The following is a 17,176-nucleotide window of genomic DNA, read 5'->3' on the forward strand; positions in this document are numbered from 1 at the left end:
GGAGACAAAAGGGCTAGTCTGACACAGAAGAGGGGTGCAGTCACTGTTCATTGGATTGTGCGGAGACAATCCAAGGCACATTCTGCATTAGCCCTGGAGGCTACATAGGCCAGGACAGTGTGTCAGTGGGCTGGCAGCTGTGAAGAGACGCTGGTGAAGGGCGTTATGCTAACAGTCCTGGGTGGGTTGTGAGAACACTTGCCACGGCAAACCCCAAACAAACATCCTGCTTTTGACATTCGAATGGCAGAAGCAGCCTGTTTCCCCAGAGACAGCCTTCCAAGGAGTCTGCCACCCTCCACCCCCTCAGCCTGCACCCTTCTTCCAAGGGCCTGCTTCAGTGAGCTCGTTAGGCAAACGGTTCTTTTATTTTTGAGGCTTTTATAGCTGCAGCACTCCATGGGAAATATCTTAACTAAAGATGTGCCTTAAGACACCCTGATGTTAGATGGGGGGGTGCCTTTTCTGAGCACATTTCCCTCTGGGCGTTGCTATTTTTAAAGCTCAGCACAAGGTTCAAAGGGAGGCTCAGAGTTGGACATGTGGGGGGCGAATTCTCTCAGCTGAGGAATGGAAATGCTTGCTCCTGTTCATTGCAGCAGGAGTTCAGCTTTCGTGCTGACCAGCCACCAGCCACCTCCCTCCTCGAAGTCTTCCTAGCAGAGACATTTATATGTGTTTCTAAAGAACCACTCCATTTACCTGACCAGTGAGAAACCTGATCCACGAGGGCAAACAACCAGGGATCCCATGGGAGACTGTGCTGTGTTTTCACACCAAGGCCTTCAACGGAATTTTCCATTATTTCAAAAATGAGATAAAAACTCTGAGATTGCTACTTTTAAACAAAGAGGGTTTGGAATAATTTCATTCTCTTTTTTTGTTCTCCCTTTTTGCCCAAGTACTTTCAGGTGGTGAGAGAAATGACTCAGATTTGCACCTGGATGTTGCCTCTCAAAGACCTCACAGGGAGGCCCCTCTCGCTCTCTTAACCCATTGCTGTCCTAGCACAGCTGCTGCAAAAATAATTGGTTTTGCTAGAGATTGCACGGCCAAGCCAGAGCCACTATGGGGGATGCGGCAGGGGGAGGAGCCCCTGCTCCACACCGACTCCCATCACAAAGTGAATCCCGCACACAGAGCAATGGCCCCGGCCGCAGGCTGCGTGGAGCAGAAATTACAAAAGAGTAAAAAGAGCCCTGGCTGGACGGCTCAGTTGGCTGGAGCACCCTCCCATACACCGCAAAGTGGTGAGTTCAGTTCCCTATCAGGGCGCATTTCCAGGTCTCAGGTTTGATCCCCAGTCGGGGAACACGCGGAAGGCCACTGATCGATGTCTCTCTCTCTCCCCCTCTCTCTGTCTCTCTTTTCCTCTCTCTAAAATCAATAAAATTAAACAAAACAAAACAGGAAAAAAGCTTAATGACTGAAAGTATTAGCTGGAAGGAAGCATGCAACCATGGGCTTTTGAATCAAATGGGTTTAAATCCCAGCTCTGCCCCTGACTGATTGTGTAACCATGGACAAGTTACTTAACCTCTGAGCCTGTTTCCTCACCTGTGAAATGAGGTTAATGTTGGTCTCATTCATGTTGGGATTAAATCAAACAGCATATATATGTTTGCCTTTGGTTTTTTGGGGTCCTATAGTTATGCTTTTTCAACATACAGATCTTCCTTTTGAAATTACTTAGTTTTTTCTCTTTACTCAAATATTCTTTGACCCTTCTGGGTCAAATGTGGCCCCAAGATGTGGGTTTGGGAGGCACTGTGGGTTTTAAAAATTAGATTAAATTAAAATTGAACTCGGATGACTTAGGTGGATCTGATACCCTCTGGCTCCCCACAGGCCCCACCACTCCCTAGAGCCTCACACCAGCCTAATTCATAAGGAACTGCTGGCCCTGATCAAGAATGTCTCCTTCATACCCACTGGGGATGATTCGCATTTAGTTGCCCACTCTCTAAGTGACTCAGAGGGCCAGGAGGTCAAATTTTATAATAAAGCTAGAGTCCAACTGCTCAAGTCCCAAGGAAACCTGGGAAAGCTAGAGCACCCTTTTCCATTTTACAGGGTCCTTAGGAAGCCACCACTTTCATGATTTCAAATTCCTAAGGCAAGATGGGAAGCTGAGGCAGAGGAGTGGCAAAATGATTTGCTTAATCCTGAAGAGAATTCCGGTGTCTTCCAGATACCCAGAGTGGCTGCCTGTCCACTGGCTGTAAGTTTGCAGCCGGTTGTCGCCGCCACAGACAGAGCAGGGCTGGGATCACACCACCTACGCTCTCAGGCTGGTCCCACCAGTGGGTGACCCAGGCAAGTCCTCTCATCTTGCAGAGCCTCAGTCTGCTCATCTGGGGCTGCCCTGAGTGGGTGAGCACACAGCACCCACCTGGAGCAGAGCACTAGGCCCACTCAAAGGCAGGGACGGGTGCTGGCCTTTCGCTAAACTTTGGGAGGTAGGTTGGTTCACTGAGCAGTATCTTAACAGACGAACCTGAGTTTCTGGGGTTTTGAACTCTGCTCAGACCCAGTGTCTCAGGCACACTGTTGATCTTGACCCTTTGTTCATGCTGACCTTAGTGCCTGGTCCCAGAGGCGGTGACATCAACTGATGGCACAACCTCCCAACTTATTTCTCTCTCCCAAAGCCACCTTGCCTCTTCTTTCTAAGCTTCTCTCAGTTGGTTTTGCTTTCATTTCCTCCCTCCTTCCCTCCCTCCCTCTCTTTCCTTCCTCCTTCCCTCCTTTCCTTCCTCCCTCCTTCCCTCTCTCCCTTCCTTTATTTCTTTTTTTTCCTGGTTTTGCTTTTATAGAAGGCAGTACCGCGCTGTTTGGGGGGCTGTAACATACTCCTGGCAGGGCAGTAACTCCTGGGAGATGAAGTTCGTGGGTTAACTCATGATCTGACCTCAGTTTAGCCCTCGACACTCACTTGCTGCCCTACATGTGGTTGAACCAAACTATTGGCTGTTCTGCAAATGGGCTGTCCTCTTTCCACGCCAGGGCTCATTACTCTTGCCATTTCCTCCACTCAAATCTTTTCCCTCTGATTCCCCTTTAGCCCTGCACCGTTCCCACAACCCACAGGACATTTGGCCTGGCCTGAATCCATTCTTCTGTCCTCTGCTACTCTATCCCAATTCTGCCCCCTTCCCATACTCTCGGTCCTTGAGGTTGGGTGGGGTTGACACTGACCCCTTTCCTGGATAAATAATCCAGGCTTGGACAATCAGCCAATAAAAATCAGCCCTGGGACTTTTCTTGGAAAGTGGTGTCTTTCCGCTGGGGTTGCTCATGTAAAGCTGCCAGTGGCCGTCTCTGCCTCCACTTGGGCCAGGTTTGGTAGGGGATGAGGCAAACCAGGGGATATGAGACCTGGGGAGAATGGATGGTGAACAAGACTTTTGAGCCCTTGGATCCACCCGTGCCCAAGGCCTTTATTATATTCACCAATAAATTTCACTTTTAAATTTGCTTAACTAATTTTAAGTTAAGTTTCTGTCCCTTACAACCAAAAGAGACCTGGCTGATATACACACGACTTTATCTGGTTAGCTCTTTTGCACATTTAGGGCACAGCTCAGACATCACGACCACTTATCCCTTCCCCCCCAATCCTGAAGCCAGACGGCCTCTCACGCACCTTCATGTCCCCATCACTTCACTCAGGGCCTCGGCAAAGGGGCAGCAAAATGCCACAGAGAGCGCTAAAACTCAGATTTCCCACTGGGGCTGCTGCCTTCACTCCCTCACCAGCCCCAGCTACCCCCTGGTTTTTCAGAAAGACTCTCACCTCCGTCTTATTCCGAGAGAGCACGCTGGAGTCGATCGGGCCCAGGGACATGTTTGGTAGGACAAGGTTGAGAACCTTCGCAGCAAGGACCTAACCAGGGAGGGAAAACAAGGGTGTGAGTGCAGTGGGATCTATGCCCAGCTCGGCCCACAGGACAGTTTACAGTAAATTAAGGAAAGTGATACCCAAACTGAACATCAGCCAGGATTACTTCCCAAGGCTGGGAGCCCCAGGACTTTCCCTGCTCTGACTCAGACAGCCTCGAATTAGTCTAGCTCGGTTCCCTGTGGGGAGTGGGGGAGAGGTGGCCACCAGGGCTGGCGGAGGGAATGCCATGGCTATTTTCTGCCTGCTCTGGATTCTGTGCGGTAGCCCTCCCAGTTGTGATTCTGAATTATTTGCAGGAGCTGCCTGGCTGAGCATTTCTGCACAAGCCACAAGCCACTTCTCAGAGGATCTGAAAAAACACAGCAGGAGCAGAATCACCTGTCACCTGTGAGTGAAGCCAGATGGCTTAGAAGGCTCCAAAGGAACCTGCTCTGATCTGAAAGAATCTGTCGATTGTCATGGTTTCTCTCAGAGGGGAACAGAAATAGTCACCAAGCCTGATTAGGAGATGTGTGGCAGAGGGAATGAGACCTCATTTGATTCCTGGCTGTGCTGTCTCATGCATGTGGACATAGAGCCGACCATCACTGAGCCTCTGTTTCCTTAGCTGCCACGGGAGACTACTATGTGCAAAAGCATTGAACACACAGTAGGTGTTTAATACATGCTCCTTGAACTTGAACCTGATTCAGGTACAGGCCTTCCTGCCCTGCCCCACCCCACCACCCCATTTCTCCTGCTGGATCTTGTGTTTCCCCAGGAAAAGCATGAACCTGGAGCTCACACTTCTGACTGCAGAGGGGGACTGTTCTCATTTCTGCACTGTGCATAGACGCTCAGGGATGAAAGATGCTATTTCAAAAGTGAGCTGTGAAATGCTGAAATTAGAATCACACAGAAGGTGGCAAACAGTGAATGCTCAGTGCATGCTGAGGGCGAATGTCATGGAGCTAGGTGATGTCCCCTCAGTACCCTTGGTAGGGAGAGAAGCACTGACATCTACTGGGTAACAATCTTTTGGTGCATCGGGCATAGTAGAGGCACAGTCATAGGTGCCAGTTTTTTAATCTTGACACAAATGCTGTGAGGTGAGGGTTTATCCTGATTTCACAGGCAAGAAAACAGAGGCTCAGCACCCCACCGTGAGGTCAGCTGGAAAGGGGACAAGGGTCTGGGCGAGGCCACTCTTTCCTTTTATGCCACCAGCCTTCATTATTCTCCCTCTCTCCCCTGTATGAGTGCGGCTGAGAAGCCAACCTTTCCTGTGGATGATCAGGAGCAGCAGCACTGATACTCCCCATGGTGACACAACTGCCGTACTGCCCAATCTCCCTTTACACGTAGAGCTATAAAACGTCCCATTCCTTGGGCTGCACAAGCATGATGTAACCTCACACCGCCAGGAACCAGGCAGGGCTTTGCTCCTAAAAGAACACACACGCATACGCCTGTTCTGAAATCCACACGGCCCACTCTCCATCTTTCAGTGCAAGGATGGCAGCCACCTGCCTCTAAGGCTGTTGTAGTTCATTGCACCCCAAGCCTAGTGTTCAGCAAGTAAACCCCATGCACACTGACTTGCTGCCAGCAATGTGCCAGGTACTACTGCCAAGCTCTGAGCTGACCTGTGATAGTCACGCACAGAACTGTAAGGAAATCCAACTTGGAGCACAGTCTGAAGCCTCGTGGAATGGACATGATCTATTGGGCAGGCTCAAGAGCCAAGGTGGGGTTGGGAACAGATACAGAACCAGAAGGGTTCAGAATTCTGGAAGTTTTACGAAAGGGAAGGAATTGGGTGTTCCCAAACACAGATCAAATGTCTGTGACCTCCAGGATCTACAGGCTACCCTAGGAACTTAAATTCAGAAGTTGGTATCTATGCTTTCAATGGTTAAAAATGTTTAATAAAAAGAAAACACAGCAGATGAGAAGTGCACTGGGGGGGGGGGGGGCACAGAGAGGCAGTGGGTGCCAGCTCGGAGCCTTCACTGGACTCTGATTGTGTGAGGAGAATGGACTTTTAGGGATCATTTCCTCCACCAAGGGCAACACTATGAGGAAAAACCTTAATGTCTCCCAAAGTTTGCAGACCCGACCTCAAGCTAGTCTGCTGTTCTCAGTGACTTGCCCACAGCTCCCACAGCTCCCTGAGTGGACACAGGGCTGAGAGTTGACTCCATATGTGACCCTGCCATGCTCAGGAATCGAGGGGTGGCTGTGTTTGATGGGGCCTTGTGCAGACCCTGCTGCCCCATTTGGGCTGTCTGCCTGCTTGGCTCAGCGTGGCCTTCTCAAGGACACAGCTGTTTTTCTGCAAGACAGCTTTCTACCATTTCCAGATCAGATTGGCCAAAAGCCAGGAAAAGACCCAGGGATGCAGCACCTCAGCACTCACCCTTAAGAGAACCAAGCAGAACAGAGGAACAGCTGAGCAGAACCGAGGGGGAGAGAGACCATGCAGTTCTCATTCCATTTCTCTGAAGCGCACCAGCAGGCTTGCCAACAATATATGGATTTTTTTGTTTGTTTTTCAAATCCTCACCTGAGGATATTTTTCCCCGTTGCTTTTCAGAGAGAGTGGAGGGGGGGGGGGAGAGACACATTAATTGGTTGCCTCCTGCATGCACCCCTGGGGTACCGGGGATGGAGCCTGCAACTGAGGTACGTGCCCTTGGCTGGAATCGAATCTGTGACCCTTCGGTCCAGGGGCTGACGCTCTAACCACTGAGCCAAACTGGCCAGGGCGCCAACAATTTATGTTCTGTTGCTCACCACCTGATTCTGCGGGGACCTGGGCAGATTTACCTTCATCTTCGGATGTGTATTCCTTAAACCAAAACACTTCTATCCAAAAGTGGCAAGGCCTCCATTTCCAGGAGAAGATGCCGACAGTTTAGGCTCGACAGGAATCCGAAAAGGCCATGCTATGGCTGGAAACACCCTGCTCGGTTTCACGGGAAGGTGAGGGGACTAGAAAGCCAGGAAGGACTCTGCCTCCTGGAGACAATTACAGGAAAACATTTGTTCTGTACTTTCTTCGAGCGAGTGGTCTTTTCTTCCTCTCAACAGGCGAACTTTCTGCAGCTAAATGGTGCTTTTAGGAAAAGAGCTTCATATGCAAAAAGAGGAGGAGCATTTCTGGAGAAGTATTTGCTTTGAGTAAAATGAAAAGGGCAGGTGTTTGGTCCCTAGAGGAAACTCAACAATTAATGGCAGGTCAGCTGACCACCTTACACCTCCCTTCCAAGGACAAGGAGCCAAGTCCTGGTGAGGACTCCTGCAGCTGCCAATGACCTACTGCCCAAAGCACAAACAGGAGGAGATGTGGCAAGGACACATCATGCTTAGGACTGGAGGTGGCAGGTGGCTGGGCCAGGGGACGTGTGCAGCTGTATGCCTCCTACCACAAGGACTCTCGGGCAGCTGTTCTCGCTCATCTAAGGGAGCTGATGCAGGCGGGTTTAGGATGGATGAATGCCCCTAAAAGGACCAGCTCATGACAACACAACTCCATTGGCTGAGTGTAGTGGAGGATGCTGGTGTCCTAGCAATGAGAACTGGATGTTCAGTTACACATATAGATGAGGGGTCGGTGTGCAGATATTAATCACTGCCTGTTCTCCGTTCTGCATGGTTGGGTCCTGTCACTAAACCCCACAAGATGTCACCCCGGGAACAGAAAAGTCTCAGCCTATAGGTGATTACTAAGCCCTGGGTGTGAGTTAACACTTGGGAGAATGCATGCAGAGGCTTGAGGTGGACACACCCCTCATGGGAGAGGCGCCATGAGAGAAAAGAATAAAAAGCTGTCTTGAGTGAGGGGTCCCCAGAAGTGACCTGTGGCTCCCTGTCTTCCCAGATTCCCAGGAAGACAGCACTTGGTTTTGAACATTCTGTTTCTTCCATGCAGTCAGCGTATTGGTAGCACACCCAACTGGCAGCCTGGCCCTTCCTGATGTTCCACGGCCTCCCTGCTCTACGAGCGGCCCTCAGACAAGCAGCACCATGTGCGTGCTCCTGGAGCAGCGAGGCCTATCAGACCCGGAGCTGCATTTTCACAGGAACCCTGGAGGCATTAGTGTGTGTTTGAACTTTCAGGGACTAGCAGCTGCTGTGTCTCAGAGAAGCATCACAAATGCCTCTTCCCAGGTCCCATCGAGAGATTCGGATTGAGTTGGGACCCTGAAATCAGTGTTGTTGTTTTTAAAAGCTCCCTGGGTGATTCCAAAGTGCAGCCAGAGTAGAGAGTGCCCCTGACCCCCACTGGTCAGAGGGGGAGGGGCACAGATGTCTAGGAAGGGCAAACTGCCCTTTCAAAGGCACCACAGTGAGATGTTTGGATGGCCCTGAGCCTCAATTTTCTTCCTTCCTTCCTTCCTTCCTTCCTTCCTTCCTTCCTTCCTTCCTTCCTTCCTTCCATCCATCCATCCATCCATCCATCCATCCGAGGATATTTTTTTTCATTGCTTTTTTTTAGAGTGATGGAAGCAGGAGGGGACAAAGAGACAGACAGAGAGAGAAAGAGCAAGAGGGAGAAACATCCACGAGAGAAGATCGAACCTGCAACCCAGGTACGTGCCCTTGACCAGGAATCAAACCAATGACCCTTTGGTGCGCTGCCGACACTCTAACCGCTGAGCCACACCGGCCAGGGCCCTTAGCTCTTTTTCTAAACCTGCACAGTAAGTTCCAAACCACGTTTCTAACAGATTTAATTGGGTAGAGGCAAATCTTTTGATGACAATAATGTCACAGCTTTAAAAAAATTAGGTGCTTAGCCTCTTCCCCGCAAAAGATCCAAGAAGGATGCAGGAGCAAGGATGATTTGAATAGTCGCCAAAGAGAACCCCTCTCCCTCCCGTCCTCTGCAGCTTTGTTGATGTTGTTACCCTGATGTCTGATGGAGGAAAGGTGCCCTGGGGCAGACAGAATTAAGCAGAGGCAGTGGGTCGATTGAAGGAACACAGAAGGGTGGAGAAGGGGTCTCGAGGTCCGGTAGTAAGGAAGCAGTAGGGGATGGAAAGAGCCTGGCAGAGACCCCACACCCAGAAGGATCGGTTTTGTCCAGGTCGCCTGAGTGGCAGCTGCTGCTTCCTGTCATAAGCTCCTTCGGCCTCTGCTGTCAGTCTCGAGAGCCCATACCTATTTCCAAGGGAACACCAAGGAAGCCATGGCGTAAGTGAGGGGGAGGTGAAGGGGCTCACCCATAAAGAAGGTGGAATCCAATGTTTTACCACTCTTGATGCCATTTCGACCAAAATCTTCGGATAATCCTGCAGGAGTGTGAAGAGAGCCTCGGATCCAGCTCAAGAGAGGGATGACCCTGAATGGGCCCTCCTTGAAGTGAGAGACCCCCACCATCAGCTAAGGCTAAGTCAAGGTTGTGCAACCACAGAGATCTCAGTGACACCGACTCAACAGGGACTCCAGGTCTCATTGCTTGAGGATAATTTGGGGGCCGAGACCCACGATGAATGGACACACAGTCAATGGACACCAGCCCCAGAAAGGGGAGGTGATGAAGTGGAGGAATCAGACTCAGAGACTGGGAACCAGGCCAATTTGCATCAGACCTCCGGTTCTGCACCCCCAAGAAAATCTATGATCCCTCAGTTTCTTCATCTCTAAAATGGGGGTGATAAAACGAACACTGAAAGGTTGCTGGGAAGGTTACCTGACACCTGATTCCCACAGAGCTGGTTCTTAACTGCCCTTTGGGCTTCTGGCCCCAGGAGAAGCTCAATAAATTGCTGTTGGCTGCGAAGGAATGAGCACATGCTGGCATTGTTGAAAGGAGGCTTCAGAAAAAGTATATGACCTGCAGCTTTGCAACAAATGTCACATCAGAGCTAAAACGCCAAATCATTTCACTCACAAAAGAGGACAACTTCCCAGAAACTAGGTTCACTTCCTGAGGAGCAACAGACTGGAATGTGTCATGTCCTTGACGTGCCCTTGTGGCATTCCGGGATTAACTGCAGGCCCATCACTTTAAACACTAGCGACTTGCACAAATGCCTTTATTGATATGAAAGGTTTTAACAGCCCCTTAAGATCATTTAAAAGCTTCTGCTCATGACATACTTGACATGAGGGAGGTAATTACAATCGTTATCTTCTAAAGTGGCTCCAGCAGGTTGACAGGCTATAGCTCCACGCCTCCTGTGGGGTTGGCATCACTGCAATGGTCAGAGGACAGCCCAGACTGTCTCCAGAGGGAAAGTGGGCCCTCCAGCAGATGTAGAATAGAAAGCACTGCAGGCCCTTTTTGGTAAGCCCTGGGGAAGGACTGAACACTTGCTGGCAGCTAGGGCTCCCCATGTGCTGGGGCCCTAACTCCTTCCCCAAGTCCTGAATGTCTAGAAGTCTGAACCCCCAGCTGTTAAGAGAGCAGTGGCTGCAGGACCGAGGTAGCAATGCCTCATGGTGCATCGCTCCTGCCAAATTCAAGAGCACAGCTAAGTCCCTAACTCCTGGATCTAGCTGTACTTGAAGTTTGAAAGAGCAATTCCCCCACACCCCGCCCTTTTCCCCTCCAACCGCCACAGCTCCAACCGCCTTCTGGATGCTGGTGACTAAAAACAGATGAGTGACATTCAGTTAGGAAGTGGGTTAGAGTTAAGGAAAGCTGATTTGGGCGGGTTTTGGGGTGAAAGGGAGCATCCTGCCACAAAAGCTAGCTGAGCTGGTGCTCAAGTTGACCTTGAGTGAGACAATGGGCCTCATTTCCTTGTCTGTAAATTGAGAATAATTTTCCCTCCTTGTAGGATGGTGATGGAGAGGATGTCAACCAAGGAGTGACAGGTTCATAGCGGCCACTCACTTGTCACACTTGGCTGGATGCCCTGGTTGGTGGGGAGTGGAAGCATCTGGAAGCCCTGGGCTGGCTCCTGCACCTCACCCTGGACCCCAGGAGATGGCCTCCAGGCAACAGGCAGGAAGGTCATTTAGAAGACTAGCCTCCCAGCAGGCTGGGCCGCATCCTGACCCCAGGTTCTGCCCAGGGTGATTTTGGTCCTGACCCTAGGATCTCTCAGAGAAAGGAGGTGCTCTGCAGCCTGCGGCGCAGTCCTGGTGTTCTCCCGGGTGAGGTCAGGTGAGGAGACCCCTTTAGCTCAGAGTCTGGCATCCTCCCATCTGGGCAGCCAAGGGTTTCCCCTCTATTTCTGGTATTACTCCAGCCCTGCCTTCCCCAGGGCAAAATCCCCATGAAATGACCTCGTAAATAGCCGAGACCTGGTCTAATGCACTGGATTTTTGTTTCTAAATTTCTCCTGCTCTCATTTCTCTTCTGCAACCACATTCTTAGCACAGTGTTTGGAGGCCAGAAGCCTCTGCCCAACCCAGCTTGTTGAAAACAGAGCATCGAGGTGAAAACCAGCTGTGTGCAGGATTGGCAGCGGTGGTGGGGGAGACAGACCTGGGGTTCTCACTTTTCAGGGTGTGGGATATGGACAAATAAAGGGGTCCTATGGAAAGTAACCTCACAGGGTGATCTGATCATAGTCGTCACTCCCTAGGCATATGCCTTCTTCACTAAAAGGCTTTGCTTTAAGCAAGTCCCGTCCACTGTTTCTGTGCATCTAGGTTAACACACCTTTGAAATGCCCACTTTCACACCCCTCCTTCTCAGATAAACTGCCAAGACGGCAAATCTGACCCTGTAATCTGACTCCCACCTTGCTTTCTCCTACCTCCATATAATCTTCCTTAAGTTCCTCCCCTTAGTTTCAGATGCATAAAAGAAACTGCAAAACTGTCATTCTTGGGAGCATTTGGCATCTTTCTCCCCAGCATATGTAATCAGTTTGGCCCCAATAAACTCATAAAAATTCTCTTCAGGTTTGGACATTTCTTATGTCAATAGTCTTATGTTACCTTCTACATGACCCTCTGTAGTGAAAAGCTTGAGATCTCACTCTGTGTGCTTCTTTAAGGATTTCAAGAACCTCTATAGGAGGAACTCCGGGCCATGACACAAACCTTTGAAAAGTCCTGAGCTGAGCTCTGGGTGAAGAGTCATGAGGCTCTACATTTTGTGGCCCCCTGACAGTGCCACTGACACAGACAGGTCCCTCCTGAGCCTAAGTTTTCTCAGCAGGAGGTGGCCTATAGACATCTGTCCACCTTTGGGTCCATAAGAGCAAACCACTGCAAATAAAGGACCTGAAGGTTGGTCAACCGGGCATCACCTAATCCAGAGCCCATCCCGGAGCAAAACCCTAACTAATCCAGTGCCTCACCTAATGCAACAGCAGAACCTCAGTTAATCCAGAGCCCATTCCACGGTGGGGCCTCAACTAATCCAAGGCTCATCCTATAGCAGGAACTCACCTAATCCGAAACCCATTTTACACCAGGGCCTCACCTAATCCATAGACCATTTTATAATAGGCCTTTACCTAACCCAGAGCTCATCCCACAGCAGGGCCTCACCTAGTCCAGACCTCATCCTGCAGTGGGCCTCTCGTTATTCTGATGGGGAGGAGCACTAAGATGAACTGCTCTGCAAAGTGGCCAAATTCAACCCAAAACTCACAAAAATAAATCAACCAACCAAGAGAGAGCAATGAAACAAAAAGCGAGGGAACATGTTCCATGCGTGTAAAACACAGGAGCAAACGGAGTGTGCATGTGTGTCCGCAGAAGATGCATCCACTCCCTCTAACTCTGGTTCCCCACCTCCAACCAGGCACGGAGCCTTCCCTCATGTAAGTGTATTATACTAAAAATTTTTTAAAATTAAGTTAAAAAAAAAAAAAAAGGATTCAACGAAACTCTGGAAGGTTGTCAGACAGGGTTATCAAGTCCTCTGGGGTGGGTAGACAGATGAATCATAGACTCTATCAGTCAAGACTGCCCAACAGCCAGAGGCAGCAGCAGAACCCCTGGTGGCGAGCACGTGCCCTCGGGTCTGAGGGCAACAGGAAATCTATTTGTGTTGGTCAATAAGAAGAGACCTGCATTCCCCGGGGACAGCTGGCCCTTGACTTGAGAAGGTGAATCTATTCGCACAGGGCTCTGAAAGCTCATGTTCTTGCGGCCTTGTCCAGAAATTCCGCCTCTACCAGTGACTCTGGGAGGAAACCTTGCCGACTCCACCTCAGGGCTCAGCTGCCACGACCCTCGTGTGCATCATATGAAAAGCCTCACAGTCCCTGGCTTTTCTCTAAGGGAAAGTGTCCAGTGTAGAATACTTCCTTCTAGGGGGAAACACCCTAGATGAGGAGTGTACAGCCCTGCATTCAAATCCATCACACAAGTTGTGTGATCTTGGCAAGTCACTCATCTGACCCAAGCCATAAAATGCAGGTCATGACCTCCCTCTAGGTTGATGATGGCAGCGCAGTGAGATGATGCAAGTAAGAGCACAGCACATGCCTGGCACTCACCGAGCTGAGTAAATCTCAAGCACGTGCCTCCAAGCACATGGACAGCAGAGGGAACTTCCCTCTCCTCCGTGACCCTGGTCTTGTTTAGTCTATTTGGACAAGAGCCCTGATTTGGCTCACATTATGCAATCACAGTCACGATGGGAGGTGTCCAGGAGGCCATGTCCCCTCTTGCACATTTAAATGGCCACCTGTGATTCTGTGGATGACCTTGTCTCTTTCCGTGGCAGACACCTGGGGCTCCCGCCTCCACTGCTGTCCCACACAGCACTAAAATTTACTAATTCCAGTCAATTACAATAAAGCAGTAGTGATTTCTTTAAACCTGAGTAAAATTCAAAACAGCTAGCCCTCTCCCTCCTTCCTCAAATTAAGTAAATTGCTGTTCTCTGGTTAAACTATCAGATAGTTCCAGGTTTCTCTTTTGCTCAACCTGTTCTCATCTGAAATTGGTGAAATTTCCGGTACCTAACTGAAAGCCCCTATGCAGGACCTGCCAGCCCACCTTTAGGGATTAAGTCAGTGGCTGTGGGCTATAGGAAACATTTGAGAACATTCTGAAAGGTTGTGTTCCCCGTCCTGTGTTCCCCTGTTTGGATCCTCGGGAGAATATCAAAGGCATCTGAGCTAAGGCAATGATTTAAATGATCCTACTGTCATTTGATGGTGAGGCCAGGGAAAGTAGGGTAAGCATGTGGGCTAATGGCTGCCCACTTCCCCCCGGCCCTGTGAGCCATCACCTCACCCTTCCTGCTCCTTTGAGAGATCCGAGAACTGGCTCAGGAGGCAGCAGTCCCACCTAGCACTCAGGTGAGATGGAGCATTCCTTGAAGATACACAGGGTTATTATCTCTCTCAAACCTCATGCCCTTCAAGACAGGCCTATCATGTCAACAACCCATATTCACAATTAAGCAGCCCTGCTGAGGACCAGTTTCCTCTCCTTTCTCAGGGGAAGAAGGCATCTGCTCTACTTCTGGTGGTATTATTGGCTTGTTTGCCTTGTTAAAGTAGCTCAAAGCCCCAGAACCAAGAGTTATACACACGTGCCACTGTGTAACATCTTAACCAGAACAACAAAATGATGACTGGGTTAGAATCTGAGGGCAAAGTGCTCCGGGATGGGGGGAGAGCTACAGCGAACACCACTCTATGTTGCAATTACAAATAGCCTGCAATTCCACTTGCTGTGCACTTTTGGCTGAAGCTGGCAAATATTCAGTGAAAATCAGCTTGAGTCTTGCTTGTGACTTTTTAACAAAAGGTTACTTTGCTGGATTCCTAACACATATAATCCTTCCTCCTTGTAACAGTCACCAATAAAACATGCACAAACAGGAAGTCATTTTTCTTTTGTCTTTGGGGAAAAAAGCACCTGGTTACAGAAATTGTAGAACCCCAGTGGCAATAATGTTTGATATTTGTCCAAATGGACTTTGGCCCTTTGCCCCAGACTCTAGCTACAAATGGAGATCCCGGGGAAGCTACAGGAGTTTCACAGAACCAGAAGTCCATTTACCTTGAAAGTTGTTGCGGACTCCGGATTGGCCAAAACCAAAGGTGAAATGAGAACCATACCGGAGAAGTGGCCTGGCCTCTCTGCAGCCGTGAGGATGGCGATGGCACCTCCCTGCAACACAAAACGGGCAGAGTTGCTGTGTGCTGGCTTCCCCCAGCACCTGATTTCTAATGAACTCCATGGATCAGGTCCTCCTAAGCCTGGCCCAAGAGTCCCAAGGAGGTCCACCCTGGACTAGGCACCATCGAGTGTTGGATAAACTGGGTCTGCAATTATTTTATTACATTTATTCCCCCAAGAGCAAACATTTCAGAGAGATACAAATAAGGTTCCTGCTTGTGGGCTGCAAGTTAAACAATAACACATTCCTACTTTGCTTCAAACCAAAAGCTGGCAGACATCCAATTCATCCATTCTGTCAGGCTTAATCAGAGGGTTTTTTGTTTTGTTTTGTTTTTAATCTGATGATAATAAGAACCCCCTACGCCCCTGGTTCAGTAAAGGTTCCAGAAATTCAGGTACCAAGAAAAATACTTAGTGAACATGGATGGTGCTGAAGGTCTGAAGCCTTGGCTGTTTGCTGAAGCTGCAAGTAATCTGAACCAAGGGTTGAAACTGCAAATGCTCACGGGGGCCAGGCAGGTAAGAGAAATGCAGGAACAGAGCCAGGCTGTGATGTGATAAAGGGGGTGGAAGCTCTGCTCTAGAGTGAAAAGTTTCCCCAAATTCAAAATCGAGCAGTTCGGCCCAACCGGCACAGCTCAGTGGTTGAGTGTCGTCAACCCACAAACCAGGAGGTCACAGTTTGATTCCCGATCAGAGTACACGCCCGGGTTTCGGGCTCGATCCCCAGAAGTGGGGTGGTGCAGGAGGCAGCCAATCAATGACTCTCTCTCAACACTGATGTTTCTATCTCTCTCTCCCTCTCCCTTCCTCTCTCTGAAATCAATAAAGACATATTTAAAAATTAAAAATAAATACAATAAAAAGATGTTTTTTTAAAAAATCAAGTAGTTCAAATTCTCTGCCAGCCAACCTGTCAGGTTGTTCGGAGGAAGATTTGCCCTGGCCGCTGCCAGTTTCAGAACCCTCAATTTAAAGATTATACTTGGTTAATTCTTATAGGATTTTATAAATTTAAAGGGTGAAAAGGATTCTGAACAACCGTTAAGGAATTGGGTCCACGGCGAGCCTTTGTCCCTAGTTCCCACTTGGACAGCTCTGAAGCCAGCAGGCAGGGTTTTGGCACATTCTGCGTGCTTCTCACTGACTGAAGCACCGTCCCTGCTCTGAGAAGTGGCTCTGCAGGGAGCAGAAGTGCCCTTGAGAGCCTCACTATGAAATGGCACTGAGGTAGAGGCAGGGTTAAAAAAAAAAAGATCAGTTTCTCAAAGTGCCCCACACCTGAGCTCCTCAGTAAGGACTGCTGGGCCACCTCCTGGTGCCTTGGGCCCTGGAGGAAGTAACCGGCCACTCTGAGCTCCCTCTGGGGCTGTCTCTGGGACTCAGAACCTGACCTGTTTCCTAGGCACTAAATTGCCTGGGAACTCCAAGTGCAGAGTGGGGTGTGCCAGCCAGGCCGGGAGATGGGATGAGGAGGGAGGCAGGGCCCCTTCTCCATCACGGTGTTCTCGCACTGCGCACCCACCACAGGCCCGCTCAGGACTGGGTCTTCTGTGGTCTACTTACCATGGAGTGGCCCAGAAGGAAGACGGGCAGCCCCGGGTAGTCTTTCTGCACCGCATCCACGTGCTGTAACACATCCCTGACAAAAACGTGGAAGTCGGACACTACCATCCTCTCCCCTTCGCTTTGTCCATGGCCCACTGGAAGGGAATGGGAGACAAGAGAGCTGCAGTGACTGGGAGGTTGACTTCCGCCCGAGCGCAGCAGTTTCCTCACCAGAATCACCAGCCACTCTTCACTGAGAACCCGAGCGGATCATCTCACAGAACCCGTCTCCCCCGCTATACAGGTTAGGAAGGTGAGGCACAGGGTGCTTAAGGAACCTGCCGAGATCACACAGTCAGGAAGTGAACCACACTGCAAACCCTGCCCGTGTCGCCAGGACGTCTTCCCTGCGGCCGTTTCTAAGGCAGAAAGAAAGGCAGGTACGCGGGGAAACTCACCAGGCCTCGTTTTCTGCAAAGTGGTCAGCAGTGAGACCCATGAGGCTCAACATTTTTCTGGGTTTTCCCGGTTCCTTGACCCTCACAGTTGCATCCCCATGTTAGCCTTTCATCAGATAAAGTGTCGCCTCATTTACAGAACATAGTACGACAAACATAAAATAAACAGTTGTGTTCGCCAGAAATCTTCTCAACAAAGCAGCAGTGAAACCAGGTCAGGTTCCATCCC

At 49.9% G+C, this 17,176-nt stretch overlaps 1 protein-coding gene across 1 annotated transcript in view; it reads right to left on the reverse strand.

The window, feature by feature from the left end:
• The window catches only part of MGLL (monoglyceride lipase), a 99,528-nt gene that overhangs the window by 13,813 nt on the left and 68,539 nt on the right, over positions 1-17,176 (reverse strand). Inside the window, exons 4-6 of the mRNA XM_016197331.2 lie at positions 16,508-16,644; positions 14,819-14,929; positions 3,797-3,886 (exon numbers count right to left, since the gene is read on the reverse strand). Coding sequence (XP_016052817.1) covers positions 3,797-3,886; positions 14,819-14,929; positions 16,508-16,644 — 338 coding nt within the window. The remainder of the gene's footprint in view (positions 1-3,796; positions 3,887-14,818; positions 14,930-16,507; positions 16,645-17,176) is intronic.

Source organism: Miniopterus natalensis, chromosome 7, assembly GCF_054644295.1.
Source record: "Miniopterus natalensis isolate mMinNat1 chromosome 7, mMinNat1.hap1, whole genome shotgun sequence".
Classification (NCBI taxonomy): domain Eukaryota; kingdom Metazoa; phylum Chordata; class Mammalia; order Chiroptera; family Miniopteridae; genus Miniopterus; species Miniopterus natalensis.